At 39.9% G+C, this 16651-nt stretch overlaps 2 protein-coding genes across 2 annotated transcripts; both read right to left on the bottom strand.

Moving 5' to 3' along the window:
• Positions 1-12: 12 nt before the first annotated feature.
• LOC148425468 (palmitoyltransferase ZDHHC18-A-like) lies at positions 13-11980 on the bottom strand. The gene is made up of 9 exons (XM_088411658.1): positions 11407-11980; positions 11118-11278; positions 10781-10930; positions 8926-9063; positions 8795-8846; positions 8131-8233; positions 7919-8031; positions 6119-6224; positions 13-2222 (listed from the first exon to the last, which is right to left on the bottom strand). The coding sequence occupies exons 1-9, from the start codon at positions 11640-11642 to the stop codon at positions 1896-1898; spliced, it is 1386 nt and encodes a 461-aa protein (XP_088267784.1). The 5' UTR covers positions 11643-11980; the 3' UTR covers positions 13-1895.
• Positions 11981-12700: 720 nt separating this feature from the next.
• LOC148425467 (GPI alpha-1,6-mannosyltransferase 2-like) lies at positions 12701-16261 on the bottom strand. The gene is made up of 3 exons (XM_088409437.1): positions 16072-16261; positions 14207-15373; positions 12701-13628 (listed from the first exon to the last, which is right to left on the bottom strand). The coding sequence occupies exons 1-3, from the start codon at positions 16135-16137 to the stop codon at positions 13341-13343; spliced, it is 1521 nt and encodes a 506-aa protein (XP_088265563.1). The 5' UTR covers positions 16138-16261; the 3' UTR covers positions 12701-13340.
• Between the last annotated feature and the right edge of the window lie 390 nt (positions 16262-16651).

Below are 16651 nucleotides of genomic sequence, written 5' to 3'. Positions count from 1 at the left end.
GAGCAACACAAGTCAACAAAGTGATTGTTTTATTAACAACTTTTACAGCTCCACTGTCACTTCAGTCAGACTTGGTTCAAAATCTATGTGCCGTTTTAACGCATAAAAAAAAAAAACAGAACATCAAAAGGCCTTTTGGTCTACTTGTACTATTATTACTAAAGAAGTGCTGTCGAGGCAGACGGCACCAACCTTGTGCATATTCTGGCCCCTAGTGGTGAAAACTAAAGTTCGCCCAACTGTAGCGTTTTCCAGGGAGATTTGGCGAGAACCAGGGTACACCTTTAACTGGTTGCTAGCAAATGGCTGGTCACATTTTGACAGATGCTCACTGACACAGCTCTGGACATTTTTGAGTCTTCAGTGAAGATATTTAACATTTATGTGGGAGAAATAGATAAATGCCACAGAAGTGCAGGAACAGAACATGCAAACTCCACACAGAAAGGCTGGGTGATGCGATCTCAACCACATTCCAAACATAGCTGGTATTTAAAACGATCGAAACCTTTCACTGCAAACACGTACGTCAGTTTTCATGCTGTCTACTAGCTTCGAGGGAAAGGAAACAGACTCATTTTTAAACATTTCCCTCTTGGGGCCAGCAGTACGCAGTATGGTTATCGTTTATTTAAATGTAAATAACAGGAGTACTTCCAAAAACAATGACCTTGTTCTTAAATCAAATTCCATAAAGGCATGTAACTGGAAGAACCGATGACAAAGGAAAATTATACAGATTGTTAAAAAACATCTTGCTTTCTTATTCAGAATTTTAGCTGTCCACAAAAATCAGGGGTTCTAAAACTGGGTGGCAAACTGGACACTGGCTTTGAGTAGAACTATGGGACTCACAAGAAAAAAAATAAATAAATAAAAAGAATCAGGCCAATGTATAGTGGTGTGCTATTCTGTCTTTGGTCCATTGAAACCCTTAAACTCATCCATTTTCGTAGCTTCTTATCCTCGGGTCGCAGTTAAGAGCCTGTCCTAGCAGGCAAAATACACAACAGACTGGTTGCCAGTCCAGCAGAGGGCACATAAAACAACTACCGGTACTAATACAGTCATGATTCACACCTATGGACAAGTTCTGAATTAACCTAGCATGCATGTCTTTGGAATGAGGGAGAAAGCCAACTTTTATGATTAATTATGACCAGTATAACTACATAGAATAATCGACTACTAATCAACTATGAATTTAATCAATAATGATGTTTAATAACAGATTATTCAGTTTGACACCTTGTTTAATTTAAAATTGTTCAAATCCCTGGAATTTCAATCTTTCACTAGTATATATTCTTTTATATTCTTGTTGAATCAATCTCAAACATTTGCATTTACTTTGGGAGAACAATATAAACATTTTTGCCCTTTTTCTGACATGTTACAAGAAAATAGCATCTGGATCTTGGTTTATTTAAGTTATTTGACTACGAATTTGAAATTACATCCTGTTTTTGAAAATAAAGGGATGTATATTAAAGTTTTTAGCTTACGTCATGTCATGGCCATGCCACGTCGCCAGGTTTAACAGATCTGTTTTCCAAGTTTGGAAACTCCTGATCAAAAGTTAAAAACAAAACATTAAAAATAATAACAATAATAATAATAATAATAAGACATAAAAATCACAATTACGTGATTTCCCTAAAGTCATTCCTGAAATGAATTGCTGCTCCATCCATCAACTCCCGCAAGAATTTCTGAGCCGTTTGCATAAGATGTGTGCAGGAAATTAAACACTGCGGCTGACCTGGCTCTATGGCTTGTGGTTCGGAACTGTAAATGGTATGTAGGCATGTGCTGTTATGAATAAAAACAGATGATAAATGTCCAGGGGTGCTAGAAGTCAACGCTCAAGTGTGAGACCTACATGTTGGATACGCTCAAGGTAAGGTGATAAACTTGACGTCGGGCGCCTCGCCGAGAACCAGCGTGGCTCGACCGATGGAAGGCGAAGGAGACGCCAAACGGAACGCCGGGTTGATGGTGTGCATCGAGTCGCTCGTGCTACTCCTGGAGAAGGGAGCGCACGGGGTGGCTGCGGGCTGGTGCGAGCACCTCGCCGCGGGCGATGTCTCTGGGGGTTGCCCTGGGGCACTGGTAACCTCCAGGCCCAGAGGGGTGGTCTTTGGGGTGCCGGGAAGGCAGAGACCGTAAAAGGCGGAGGAGTGGAGCATCCTCTCGAGCACGTCTTTGGTGCTTTGTGTGCACTATGTGAAGAGGAAGAGAAAGCAAACGTCAAGAGCAGACAAAAAGTACACTCTTCTCGGTCAGTTAGCTTGGATGGCATCCAGAATTTTGAAGGCAGTCTGTTGAGACGCACAGAGGAAGGTTAAATGCAGACAGTGCACGCAGAAGGCAACCATACGGAACAAGCTGAGGATGGATGTGAAGCTTCCTAACTCCTCTGGCGGCGAGGGGAATGGGAAACAAGTACAGTATGTGTTTGCTTACATCACCGTGCATGAATAAGACGGTGTATGATTCAAATCCAAAGAGGGCAGAACATCGTGTCAGCACATGAAATGTGACCACCATCAAGCTCTAACATAGGTGAGTGAACACAAATTTGAAGGAGAAATTGCAGAGAAGCATGCACACTCAACATTAGTGAATAAACCCAACGTCAAGGCAAAGCAGTCACAAAATTGGACCAAACATGATTTACAAAAAACAAACTGCAGCACGTCATGGAAGGTAGACAGGTGATTGAGATGTGATTGACCCTTTGCTTACCATCCACCTAATACAGGCTGCACTGTTTTTCAGGCTGTGCAGGACAAAGAAAAATCCTGACAGGTCTCCTCCTGGCGGGTGGAATGGATATAGCACAACAGTGAGCATTGAAAGGGTCCATACATAATGTGTGGCAGATTGGGAGAATATAACAAGAGTAGCAAGACAGGAAAATATGGACTTGTTATTGCTTTGTTATAGTAGTTTTCCGTTTTTCGACAAAGTGCTTTTTCACAATTACAACATTTTTCCTTCTTTTGATGACAAGGTATTAGGGACGGGAGGGGGCTTAGGTCTGCATCAAGCACTGCCACAGAGAAGCAATCCAACCGCACCATCACATCGTATCATGTACAAAAGGACTGCATACAATGCAATAAATTTGTTAACGTGACAAGCCGAGGAATGTGTCTTGTGTCTAGGGCCTAGACAATATGGATTTCTTAGGCTGATGCCATTTTTTCGCAGGGGAAAAAAAAAAACAAAAAACATTATATATATATATATATATATATATATATATATATATATATATATATATATATAAACATTTAACCCTTTCACTCTTGTTGGGCCAATGCGATCCACAGCTTTTCACAAAAAAAAAAAAAAAATCGCAGTAGGTATAGGAATCGTAGCGATAACATGAAAAGACATCCCAGCAGTTTATTACACACCTACCTACAGATTCTAGTGCCATTTATCAACTTTCCACACACAACAAGCCGGTGCTGCGCCGAATGTCAACAAGGCAGGTTGCGTTGTACAATATCTCGTGAATTAACAATCTTGTACAGCAGAAATATACTGATAATATGTGCTATATACGTGCGTTACCATAGATTACACTGTATTTCTTTGTATTGCAGGCATTTTGACTTCTCTCGCACTTTTCATTTTTCTCTTTCACTTTTGTAAAAGTATCATGGTCATTGGGATATACAGTCCCAGTGGAATTTCTTGGTGGAAATGGAAGTAGGACTTTAGAAACTATATTTTTTTTAAGTATTCTAGAACTATAAACAAGTAATATATGCCCCCCCGCCCCCCCCCAAAAAAGGAAGTCGGTAGGGAAAGGCTTAAAACAGACCCCAATTTGCCAAAATACAAAAATAACCTTTAAAAAAGAATACCACTTTTCTAAAGTTATGTTGAAATGTTCTGTGTTTAGTTAATTCATGTACAACAGTGACCAAAAAATGCTGAAATATTGTGTACGTTACATGCAAATTATTTGAAAGAAGTTAGACTCCTCAAAATGTAGCCTCCCTAAAGCGTCAACCACAACCTAAGTCAAACACCAAACACCGAAACACATGTTTTGTGACCGAAAACAACCTGACTGTGATGTAGTTGAACAAGCTCAACTAGCAGATCAAACATGTTTCAACATGTTCCTGGCTGGTGAATGGACTTCCGCTTTTAGGCGCAAATTCTGCAAGTTCAAGATTGGCACAACAACAAACCAACGAATCTATTACTATGAACAATTATTTTAAGACGTTTGCAAGTCTGTTTAGTCACTGATTCCAATACAAATGATTTCCTACAAGGACAAAGCATTTTAGTTTACTCATTCATGAGCTTTAACCCGAGTGTGCTATATTAAATGGTCAGTGTATGGCATTCTTCCGCATCATCAGAAGAGCCAAAAAGGACCAAGATAGCACATAAGATCTCAATCCTTCTGTTATGTATATATTAAGTATGTGCCTTCATTAGATTAGAGCTGGAATTATTCATTCATTTTGATTTTATGTTTACATATTTCAAGTTCCATCAGATTGCAGTAACCAATAGATTCTTTCAAGCCACAGGAACCAAATAAGGATATTTCTGGTTAACTCTAATAGTTTGAGTAACCCGCCTGCGTTCTCACACAAAACGTTCCGGGTCTGAAACAGTTCCACCAAGGTCTGCCTGAGAACATCTTCCATACTAGGGTCTTCGTCTACCTACCCGGGACCATCGAGGGGGTAGAAATTTGTTTCAACAAGAACAGGCGAGTAGCTGACGAGACGCCCGCCTTCGTTGAGCAGTATTGCGACGTGGAGTCAAAATATAAGGGTTGTCAAAACCAGTTTCTTCCAGTTGAGGCTACTTGCTAAAACTAAAATCTAACTTGCAAGAGCAGATTTGGAGCGTCTATTTCACTGCTTCATTTCATCAAGGCTAGATTAGTGTAACTCCCTGCTCGGTGGCCTCAACCAGTCCTCCATTGAATGGCTTCAGATGGTTCAAAATGCAGCTGCTCATCTTCTCACTCGCACCAAGATACACACAGGCACATCACTCCAGTGCTGGCCTCCCTGCACTGGTTACCCATTCCCTTCAGGATAAACTTTCAAATATTATTGATCACATTTCAAGCCCTAGATGGAATGGCCCCCTTTTACTTAGCTGAACTCCTGCATTACCACACCCCAGTTCCAGCCCTCCGGTCTGTAGACCAGATGCTGCTGGCTCCGATTGAGACCAGGCTAAAGACTCGTGGCAACCAAGCCTTTGCAGCAGCCACTCCAAGGTTCTGGAATGGTCTGCCTCTGTCTGTTAGATCTGCCCAGACCCTCGTTGCTTTTAAATGCCTCTTGAAAACCTACTTCTTCTCGCTTGCTTTTAATACGCCTTGAAAGCTGACACCTTCGTTGCAGAGCTGTCTGAGTATTAGCTTGTTCACTTGTTTTATGTGTTTTACGTTTTTATCTACGTTATTTTATTGTACAGCAGTTTAAATGACCATGGTCCTTCTAAATGTGCTTTATAAATTAACGTTCCCGACTCGACTTCACAGTCCCTGTATTTTTACCAGGCTTCCTGTTAAAAAGCACTCGCTGTAAAGACTAAAGTGCTTGCTCCACCAGCAACCGTAACTTTGTTGCTAGATAGCGCAGCTCTGAAGACGAATATCAATTTATTAGGATCTTCCTAACAAAGCTGAATATAAATAAAGAAAAAGCTTATTTGGCTCCATTCATTGTTTGTTTTCAAAAACAAATTTGTTGATTTGTTTTACAACAAATCACAATGCTTCTTTTGTTCATCATCCTGCTTATTTTTCATTCAGCTTTTTTGGTTAGCGCCACTTGTGCTTCACGTTTAGCCTGATTTTAATAAAGTTCCTTGGCCACTGTCACAAAGTGAGAATGCAAATTCATGGGCTACACTCAATAACCTCGGACCAGGAATTTCTCCTACCAGGAACTTAAGAGTTCCTGGGATTTTTGGACTGAAAGTGGCTAACGAGAAACTTGAACAACTCCATACTGTACAAAGAAGAGTAGAAGGGGGACATTCTTTAAAAAAAATAATAATAATAACAAAAAACAAGGGGCTGGGAGTACAGGGGAAACCAAAGTGAGATCAAACATACCATGTTCGCGTCATTCTTGGCCGCAAAGGAAGGCAGCTCAATCTCTGAGGCATGCACAGTAGGGATGGACTCTTCAGGTGGCAGGAAGCCTCTCCTATCAATCAGACTGTACGAAACAATAGATGATGGCAGCCCTGTGTCATTTTTGGAATCAACAAGTTCAACAGGTCTAAAAAACCCCACAACAGTGTGTCGTGATTGTGACACAGAATTAGAGATGAATGATAGATTGCTTTAACAAGATAATCATGGTTTGATTTAGCGTGAGTTGCAACTTGCAAAAGCCGCAATTTCATTTATATCCAACTGATATGTCAACACTGAAATACCAGAATAAATGTGACTCATTTTCAGGGAGTTTCCAGTCTCATGGGACTTTGAGGCAAGTATCGAACAAACGGAACAAATTATAAAATGGATGCACCTTGATTGTCAGCGGTCACATACTAAGAGAATAAATTTGTCTTTATGTGGCACTGTGTTGCGGCATCAGATTTAAGAACTGTCTGAAAAAAGACAAACTGATGCTCCTTCTCTTGTAATTGATACAGCGCTACTGCTGCTTGTCATGCCGGTTGGCTCTAAAGCAGTTTTTGAAATCGAAACATGTTACATCATATAAGCAGGTATGATATTACTTTTTTCACACTTGAGTACATGTGAAGTTATTAATTGGAACTCTGTATTTTTTGTTCTATTTGGATATGATATTTATCTATTGATGTACATTATAAATTCAGTGTTTAAGAAGCGCAGTCTCATGTTTCATGAAATGGGAAAAGTAGGCTATGTTGAAGTGGTGAGGCCATTATTTATTTATTTTTTTGCTTTATTGTAGTAATCTTAACTTTAGTTTGATTTCTAACTGTATTTCAATTTAGTATATGTTTACACTGCATTCGATAGGATTACATTTGATATCGTTTGTTGAAATATATTCATATTAATGAAATTAATTAATTTGAGATTAGTTTATTCAGTGCCGGCCACTTTCAGATACCGTTTGAAAAATACAATACAGATAAGTATTTTTGGATTGGAGATTGGAATTTTGACACTTTGATTGAAATTCAAGATCGCATTAACTCATTCACCGGCACTGTTCTGAGTTATATATTTGAAAGGGAGGGTGAATTTGTAAACTTATTTACTACCAGTCCACTAAAAAAATGAACATTAATGTTCACATCAATCAATGGGAGTGAATGAGTTAATTGTTTGTGAGAAAATAAATAAATAAACAGTGGCGTATTAAACTGCAATCGCAATGTTTACATTAAAAAATAGGAAAGGGCATAATCAATTATTTGGATTCAATTTATTGTAAATTAATTGAGAAAATGCATTACCGGGCTGCAACCGGCAGAGCTGCTTTTTTATTTGTATTTTAGAAAGCTTAGTTTGTGCCAGACATACAGAAAGGCTTAAAATACTTTTCTCCCTGAAAAGATGCAGAGTGCAGAAATAAATGAAAAAGGTACAGTGTGTACTAATTATATAAATAAAAAGTGCACGCATTGATGCAAAAGGTGCTGTCGTTTGTATGAGGCAAGCATGACTATAAAACAAAGAAAGAGAATTGTTGAATGAATAATATGAAGTACAGCCTGTTTTAAGGCAGGTGAAGCATGGTAATTACAGCAAGTACAATCAAGTGGCCTATGCCATTGTAGTTTCAGTTTCAATGAATCTGCAATCCATATCACAAGATATCACCTTTGAGAAACTGAGCTACATTTACTGGACTGGATTGATTGTTCATTTTTGCCATGTTAACTTATGTGTTAAAATGTTACACACCTTGGGGGCATGGGGCCACATAATGTCACACAGCAGTTGGCTAGGATACTGTTATACGTGTATGGGTTCCCAGACTCCTCTGCACCCCTTTTACTTGACCAGGAGCCCTTAATCTAGAAAGTGAACAACGAAGGATGCAGTTATTGTAACTGAGTGTTTAAAAAAGGGATAGAGAATTGAATTGTCCTATGTGTGGTGTAAGGTTTACTTACGTCCTCATTTGTAGTAAGGTTGGAGGATACTAGGTAGGTATGGAAGCCTGAGAGGCCCAGAATAGACCAGATGGAGAAGAAACAAATGACCAGCTCCACCACAGTACAAAACCAAAGTCAAGGAATAGTTTGACAGCTATCAACAAACTCTTGCCTCGCTGAGAATTATTACATTTGTAAATGCTACATTTAGAACACAGCTTTTCTAATAATTCTCATTGGACAATGCAAGTGTGCCTATTTTGGAGTGCAACCAAAAAAAATCTCCTTTTGAGGTTTCCACTAAGAAAAAAAATGTGTTAAGTATTACCCACAGCAGGGTAAATATGTATTTCTGCCTGTCATCATAGCTGCTATTGTTGTGGTGTTGAATACCACTATAGGGGATTTGGAGCATTTAAGTGTCATGCGCTCACACAAAGTCAAAATAGTTTTCCAAAAATAACAAAAGTGCAATGTATGACGTCAGTGGCACGAGGCGATCCTCTTGCTTGAAAGCCATCTGCCTTGCTGTGTGCTAACACTGATCCTATTAAGCCCTGGCTTAGACTGGCGAATGTCTTGACAGCCTCCGTTATTCTTGCCACAATTAAACCAACATCGCATGCATTTTCAAAAGAATACAATTAGGCCAAAGGAAAAAATAAGGGGGAAAAAAGGATATCTGGCAGGGCTCTCCTGGATGGCTTGGATGAGGCTTTTACCCGATTGAGAACCTGCACACAAAAGACAGCGGGGTATTGTACAAGGATGATATTGGTTATCTCAATGGGAGCTTGAGTGTGATGAACTTACGCAAGGTAATGTGTGCTATGACGCAGCCAAATATAAAAGATGTCAAAAAAGACAGGGAGATGATGAAACTGTAAAAAAAGCGATAATTGCGCTTGCCCACACAGTTTCCCACCCATGGGCAGTGATGATCAAACCTCTCTGAAAATAGAACACACAAAGCGGCAATGAAAGCATTTTCACTTTATAACAGCTTGATCGTATGTTTAGGCATGACTAGGAATGCAAGGGGATTTCGTAATAAATTGTTTTGTACATCAACACGACTCAAATGGGGGTATGATTACCTGTGAGGGTAAGTGAAGGCACTTGAGGAGGTATGTCAAATTTTAACATGGTCTCTGCTGGTATCAGCAAATCTAATGTAACACTTTTTTATGCCCTGGCATGAACATTGCAATTGCATTTTCAAAGTAAGAGCAAATTAATTGGAACATGAAGCATCTTGATGTTGAATTGTGTTGTAGTGACTCCTTTGCTAAATGCTGTATGCATTTTGTTTAATTGGCAGACAAGCCTCAAATTAAACCGTTGCTATGCCATCTATCTTCTGGGGTTGCTGAAAAAAAATCCTAGAAATACTCGTGCAAATATAGTTCCTAAATGTATTAAATTAGACATGGATGGCACACCACTGTTTTACGTAGTCTTTTTTTTTTTTTTTTTTAATCCAAAGATGCGTTGCGCTGGTTAAGGGCGTACTTGGCTCAACAAATGTATCACAAGAGGTACATCACTGAAAACGTTTGAGAACCACCGCTGAATACTGGAAAGACAACAGTAAATTTCCGTGAAAAGTTGAACTGGAATCATTTGGAAATAGTAAAAGTTGCACCAAGGTCAGAATAAGTGCCAAACACGAGTTTACAATCAATATTCATATTTAAACAAATGTGGTTTTATTTGTTTCGCAACAAGTAAGCATCTACACGAACATCTTTTTTTAAGTGCTTTTTTGTTGTTTTTCTTTTGCCGCAGAATAGGAAACAGATGTAACAAGTTTCTGCAGACATTATTAATATGCATTCCCTGAACTCAAAATTCAAATAAGTAGATAGTTTATCATACTGCTATTAGATTTGTTAGGTTTATGACAACTGCACAAGACCTCTATTCATAATCGGTCTGCTTAGTTAACAAATCCATTTTAAGCTATTCAGTTACTCCCTTAACATTCCAAATGCCAGTACTGACGTTTGAAAAAAATCGTGAGTAATTTGCACCATTCAAATGCAATAATCTGCCTTGTCCGAGACCCATGGAGATACCGTGTTTTTCTTTACTCATTCCAAGTATTTAATCATGAACGCCATGCTTTCTGATGAATGTGCTTGTTTTGTTTTTTTGTAAAGGTTTTGATTGTTTTGTTTAACCTGCGACCCGACTCCAGAATAAAGTGGTAGAAAATTGATGGATGAAAATGCAATGGATGATTGTTGTAATGAAATGTGTGTAATCGGGGCCTCGTAGGGATCCTTAAAAAAAAAAAAATAACAAAAAATTAAAGTAAATAAAGATTTTCGTGGGTGAGCCTGAGCCTTTTTTTATTTAGCAAGCAGGGTACAACTTTGACTGGCTGCCAGTCAACTGCTAAACTCAAGAAACTGTACATGTTTAATTCAATGTATTTAGATTTAAACTATCTGATTTGACCTAAAATGTTCATGTTGCCTGTTACAGAATAAATAGAAATATCACCTGCATTTCCCTCTTTCTGTACATTTTCATAGTCTCATGAATTCCCCTTTTTTTTCAAGTAAGTGGACCTTAATATGAGTGCTTCCAAATGATCCAGTCTTTTGCTAAAATAGTGTCAAGTGGGGGTGGAAACATTTGCAACTTATGACCATATTCTTACCCACACAGTTGTCACAAAGGCTGCAGTGTGAGGTCCGAGGTGGACGAAACATTTTACACGTAAAGCAGTACTTGAGTTTGACCACCTGCTGGTTGATGAGGATCTCCTTGGTTCGTGGAGGGGGGCGATAGGATGAGGATCCTGAGGTATCTTAGAAAAGAACAAATGTTTTTCGTGCACAAGTTAGTCAGGAACAAATGTGCAGCTGCTTTGCCTTTCCAATAATGACGCTTAAGTAAGCTACTTAGGTTTGGGAGTGTACTGTAGTCCCTCACAGATGTCCCCATATGGCAAAGCTGTTTCGCCCCCATCTGTCTGTGTAATGAGTATGCCTTACCTATTTGCTTCTCTATGTCTGCAGCTTCATCTAAGGTGGCCCTGGGTAGGATGCCTGGGTCTGTGAAGCTGGTTCTCAATAGGGAGAGGACCACAAACACGAAAAGCACCCCGCCGATCACCGGGATGAAGACTGTCAGATGCTTCACAAGAAATGGGCAACTAGAAAAAGAAAGCGTGTGCATGTTTATCGCAACCAAATAGGTTTGCTAATGACGAAACATTTTGCAGTGACACGTGTACACAAGTTCAGTGATTGTCAATACAACACACAATGCTTTAGCACTTACTCGAACGCAAAGAAAAGGCCACAGGTGACAACAATAAGCCCCAGTGTCAGAGGGAGGACGCCGCTCTGTCTGGCCACGATGACACGTCCGTCACAGAAAAATCGGTTCTTCCCCGGGAACACTTCCCATTTTCTCCGCAGCCGCTCCGCTTTCTTGTCGGTGTGGTTCTGAGCTGAAGCGGGTGCCACCGACAAAGCCAGCGGGTCGATTTGCTGATACTCACAGTTTCTCATCATGTAAGCAGAACCGCCGCTGTTCGGAGGTAGATAGACACCGGCTACGATATCTTGTCAGTCGGGGTTTTAAAAGAAAACGAGCTCAGTCATTGCAAAAGGGGGCTATTGGGGTTAGCATCCCCCGACGACGTTTCTCATCCTCAATGCTAACATTAGCTAGCGGACCTGCAAAGACATTCGTCTTCGTAATTGACTTCTCCGACATAAAACCGCTTCCTAGTCGACCTAGGGCTTGTTGCCATCTCCGTAAGATAAACCACAACAACGTATGAATTATTTTTTAACAATTCCGACTAGCCGACGAGCTTCGCGTCCAGCTTGATGCTGCAATGCAATACATCCTTTTCTCTTTCCGTCGACAATGACGTCACGACGCAGCGACGTTACGGACGATTTGTAAACAGGGGTAACATTTTTGTTGTTTTTTTGTTTCAAATTAAAAGTTTAAAGTGTTTGTGTTGTATTGAGTGTGTGTTTTTTTTTACCTCGGGTAAAATTAACTAAATCAAATCTGTATTTGATCAATTTTCTTATAACTGGCTAAATATTATTTAAATGGAGTACACTAAGCTTTTTGTTTTCATCAAGGCAATATTTATTTAAGTAAAAATGTTATTTAGTCAGTAATTAATTTGATAATTTAATTTTCATACACTGTATTGCATACTGTAAATGCCTTTAAAAACGTAACTTTGCCACTTGCTGTCGACCGAAAATGATGTAACGCGTGCGCAGGGCTCAGGTAATGTCCAATCACAACGCACCTGTTTTTTTTTTGTTTTTGTTTTTTTTGTGGGGGGTTGGTCATGTGATATTCGTAAACTGAGGTTTGGTGATGGGTTGATAGGTAAAATATCCATTTAACAATCTCCAACACACACACACACACACACACACACACACACACACACATATATATATATATATATATATATATATATATACAGTATATATATATATATGTATATATATATATATATATATATATATATATATATAATTTGTTAGGTTGGTGCTCAAAATATGGGCAGATGAATTCACATAGAGCACAATTGTTTCACAGAAAGCATGCAATTTAATGCCCTTATTTTCCATTCACATTCAAAATGAAAGTTGAATTTTAAAAATATGTACAGTCAACATAAAAACAAATATTCATCACATTTAATCAGTGGCATCAGTGACAGAATGCATTTTTGTTTATCTCCAGTCCAACCACTGGTACAACAAAGATAAATAAATTATACTTTCAAGTTTCAAGTGCATTTCAGGTCGCTGCTACACCTTACAGTAACTTAAATGAATGCCTAATTAAGATGAACAAGAAAATGGCTCACAACTATGAATGGGCATGATATTCAACTGATCATTGAGAAGATTTTGTGGAAGTGATAACTAGTAATTCTTGACACAACAGAGGCAAAATTGGGCGGACTAATGTCCTACAACCAACTAGTTTCAGACCTAAAGAAATACATTATGAGATGGCATTCTTGTTAAAAAACACCAGCAGAGAAACGATGCTCAGAACATTGCCAGACTCCCCCATATTGCTAAAAATGCTTAAAAAAAGAAGAAGAAAAAAAACAGAACAATCTATGGATTGTTAACTCTTTTCCAGGCAATTTAGTCAAATGCTCATCCCTAGTAATTAACCTAGTAACAAACTAATATGGCATTCTTCAGCCATATACTCAATCAAGTCCACGGTAGACGATTACAATGCATTGCCAAGCCCAGCACCCAGTAAGACAGAAAATAGCCCAAGATGCTTTTTGTGGTGGGAGAGCACATTGTGATATGTGGTATCAATGCAATGATGGGATTTGTGGGTGTGTGTTTGCATCCGTTTCTGGAAGGAGTCTTCAGCTGAACGTTCGGGGTGGATGTTTTTCTTCGGTGAAGAAGCGGCTCGTTGAGGAGTAGCAGGTGAGCACTGATCCAGAAGGGCACAGGTGACGAGGAGGCCAGAAATCTGGTTAGGACCTGAAAACATAGAAGAAGGAAAGAATGTTCAATGGTAAACTTTAATGAAAGTAATTTAGCAAATCCCTTCTTTATCATGGTTCATTTTTCACACAATTGCACCTGCAGTTTCACAGATTATTAAAAAATATTTTCTTGTTTTCAATTATTTTTTACAGAACACAGAAAAGCCTGATTTTAATATTGTCTGCATTCTAAGGAGTATGTGGAGCAAAATGCCAGGTAGCACTGAGGTCTACTTGGAGACATGCAGCAAAATGGAGTACAAGAAGGGACATGAAAACAATTAAGACTATTTTTAAAATGCTTTAAGAACATCTTAAGAAAAATTGGACGAGCTCTAAAGAGCTTCTACTTTTGCTGACACGCTCCAACTTTTGCCCCTACGTGGCATAGGACCTTTACTGGCTTAACAAACATGCTGTTTCATTTTATTTGTTACCTGAAATGCAAGGTTTTTGCAAGATTCTAATATGGTTGCAATTTGTTTTTCTGAGTTAACATGAATTTATAGTATAAATAAAAAATATATATAATATTGATATGGACCATTTACCATTTTGTAGTTATATTCTTACCTGCACATGCATGCACAAGGTTCCAAACACCAGGAGAGCAGTGGAATGCACAACATATACAAAGACTCGAGGATTTAAAAATCCTGGTATTGGTTTGTCGAGGCCTTTCTTCCAACCCGTCTCCCAAAGTCCGAGTCTGAAACACAGCTCTGGGTTTGCTTGGAAATAAGCATAAGCTGCCATTACGCCCAAAGTTGCCATGGGGAAAGCAAGGAGGAAGTTTGGTATTTGTTTCAGTTCAAAGTAACGAAGGAAGCCCACATTCCAGTACACGTCTTGGATATGGGAATAAATTAGGGGGAGAGGTCTCATGCACCAGAGAGGTGGAGGACTATTTTCATCTGCAATACGGTATCCCTTCTGTTCAGCCAAGGAGATAAGAGCCAGCGGGATTCGCTCTAAGGAGGCTGTAGGAGTACAAAAAGTTCTATAGCCGTAGTACTGAAAAGCGCAGAAGGGAAGAGCAATGACGGCTGCTCCTAGCAGAGAGGTGAGCAGGAGCCGGGTGACGACCCAAATGTAGTAGAAGATCTTCTTGTGGCCTTTTGCGATGGAACGATATAAACGGATCTGGGAGATGGCGTATATTGACGGAAGATAGAGAAGAAAACCTATATTGACTAGTCCGTTGGACCGCGCCGCTGTGGCTATGCTGAACGCCAGGCAGGCTCTCAAGATGAAACCTTTTTCCAGCAGGAACAGCCCTCCAAACGTGAGCGCGGCAAACAGACTCTCTGCATAGCCGGCTGTCATAAAAACATTGGCTGGCGTGATGCAGTAGAGCAAGGTGGAAAGCAGAGCCAGGCGTCTGTCCTGCATAACCGCCCGACTGAGCGCGAGCAAGGCCACCACGCTCAGGAGGAACAGCGTGCTGTTGCCAAGAGCGACGGCCACCAGCAAACGGCCTCGCAGGCTCAACCAGCCGCCCAGGGGCCACAGCAGCGTGTCGGCCAAACCCCGCAAGATGATGGGGAAAAGGGGAAAGAAAGCAAAGTTGTGCTCGTAGACGTATCCTCTCTCAGCGATGAAGAGGTAATGCTCGGCGTCCCAGTTGCTGAGACCACCGAATAACCACTCCGTCGCAGAGTCCAAGAACAGAGGCTCTTCCGTCCGTGGGGGCCTGAATGCATCAGCGTCATGGTCAGGAATGGCAGCGTTCAAGAGAGCCTGTTGGAAGATGTTTAAGTCATATGTAAATACATTGTTAACTACACAGTGAAACAGCATAGACATTTAGAGTAATAAAAAGAGGGAAAAAAAAGGCTCAGCCTATTCCTTGCAAATTGTTAAAAAATACTAAAATTAGACTTACTAAAAAAGAATTACTACTAAGGGTGGCTCACTGGCGCAGTGGTTAGCACACCCGGGTTAAAATCCACCTCGCTCCAGCTTTTCTGTGTGGAGTTTGCATTTCTCGCTGAGCCTGCGTGGTTTCTCTCCATTCCATTCCAAAAGCATGCGTGGCAGGTGAATTAGGCACTCGAAAATTGCCCTTAGGTGTGATTGGGTACGTAAATGGTTGTTCATCTCTGTGTGCCCTGCAATTGGATGGCTACCATTTCAGGGTGTCCCCCAACTAGTGCTCATTGACAGCTGGGATAGGCACCAGTAGCCCTGCGACACAAATAAGGACAAGCGGCAGTAGAAAATGGATGGGTGGAATTACCACTAAAAATGAATAATTTTACATACCTTTTAAAACCTAATCTGTGAATAACCCACGCAATCTTTACCTGATAATTTATAATTTTATTATTAATTTTTAAATTCACCCATTCCTATTGTAGACCTCCATGACGTAACTCGTATTAGATTAAAAGCCATACATTATATCTAATATCCTGACTGCAAAAGACCAATCGTACCTGCAAAAACAACGAAGCAACCCTGGTGAATGTAGCAAACTCCAGAACGGGTCGGTAATCCATCATAGTCAGTGAAAAACAAGATAAACACTTGCTTTAATAGAACGCAACATTGTGGTTGAACGGATTTTTAACAATTCATGTCAGATCAAAGAGTCAGCCATTTACGCCACTTTCGACCGGTACCCAATTTACTTCCGGTTATAGCGCAAATATGGCATTCAAAATAAAGCGTTCAGCGGACATAATCATTTCCGCGTAGATGACGCCTCGAAGGCGCTTGCAGTGTACAATAACACGTCAGCGCGTTTGCCATATTGGAGGGGGCAGCGCTGCCTCTTAGTTGATGCTGAACTTCATAAATTGGTAACCAACAAACTTGTTCACGATGTTAATGCCCATATCCACTCATTAAAGACACTCACTAAAGAAAAATAAACAGAGAAATCACGCATGTAACTTTTAATTCAATGTTCATAATTTTTAGGATATAGATTAACGACAATGTCGCCGTGGTAACACAGAATTTATGGGTACGAGTGTGGTCATGCATGTTTGCTCCGCGACATTTTCCATGTAC

This window comes from Hippichthys cyanospilos, chromosome 3 (assembly GCF_059441005.1).
Source record: "Hippichthys cyanospilos isolate Australia breed blue-spotted pipefish chromosome 3, RoL_Hcya_1.0, whole genome shotgun sequence".
In the NCBI taxonomy this organism is placed as follows: Eukaryota; Metazoa; Chordata; class Actinopteri; order Syngnathiformes; family Syngnathidae; genus Hippichthys; species Hippichthys cyanospilos.
This window is presented reverse-complemented; position numbering and strand designations above follow the sequence as displayed.

What these genes read in the sequence shown, in the direction of transcription:
- LOC148425468 (XM_088411658.1), bottom strand. Translation starts at nt 11,642, where the DNA reads ATGATGAGAAACTGTGAGTATCAGCAAATCGACCCGCTGGCTTTGTCG. An exon ending in CCTTTGTGACAACTGTGTGG is followed by an intron (nt 9,064 to 10,780) that starts GTAAGAATATGG and finishes TTCTATTTTCAG; the next exon opens with AGAGGTTTGATCATCACTGC. An exon ending in ACCTTACTACAAATGAGGAC is followed by an intron (nt 8,032 to 8,130) that starts GTAAGTAAACCT and finishes TTCACTTTCTAG; the next exon opens with ATTAAGGGCTCCTGGTCAAG.
- LOC148425467 (XM_088409437.1), bottom strand. Translation starts at nt 16,137, where the DNA reads ATGATGGATTACCGACCCGTTCTGGAGTTTGCTACATTCACCAGGGTT. An exon ending in TTGCTTCGTTGTTTTTGCAG is followed by an intron (nt 15,374 to 16,071) that starts GTACGATTGGTC and finishes ATCTTCCAACAG; the next exon opens with GCTCTCTTGAACGCTGCCAT. An exon ending in CCTTGTGCATGCATGTGCAG is followed by an intron (nt 13,629 to 14,206) that starts GTAAGAATATAA and finishes CTATGTTTTCAG; the next exon opens with GTCCTAACCAGATTTCTGGC.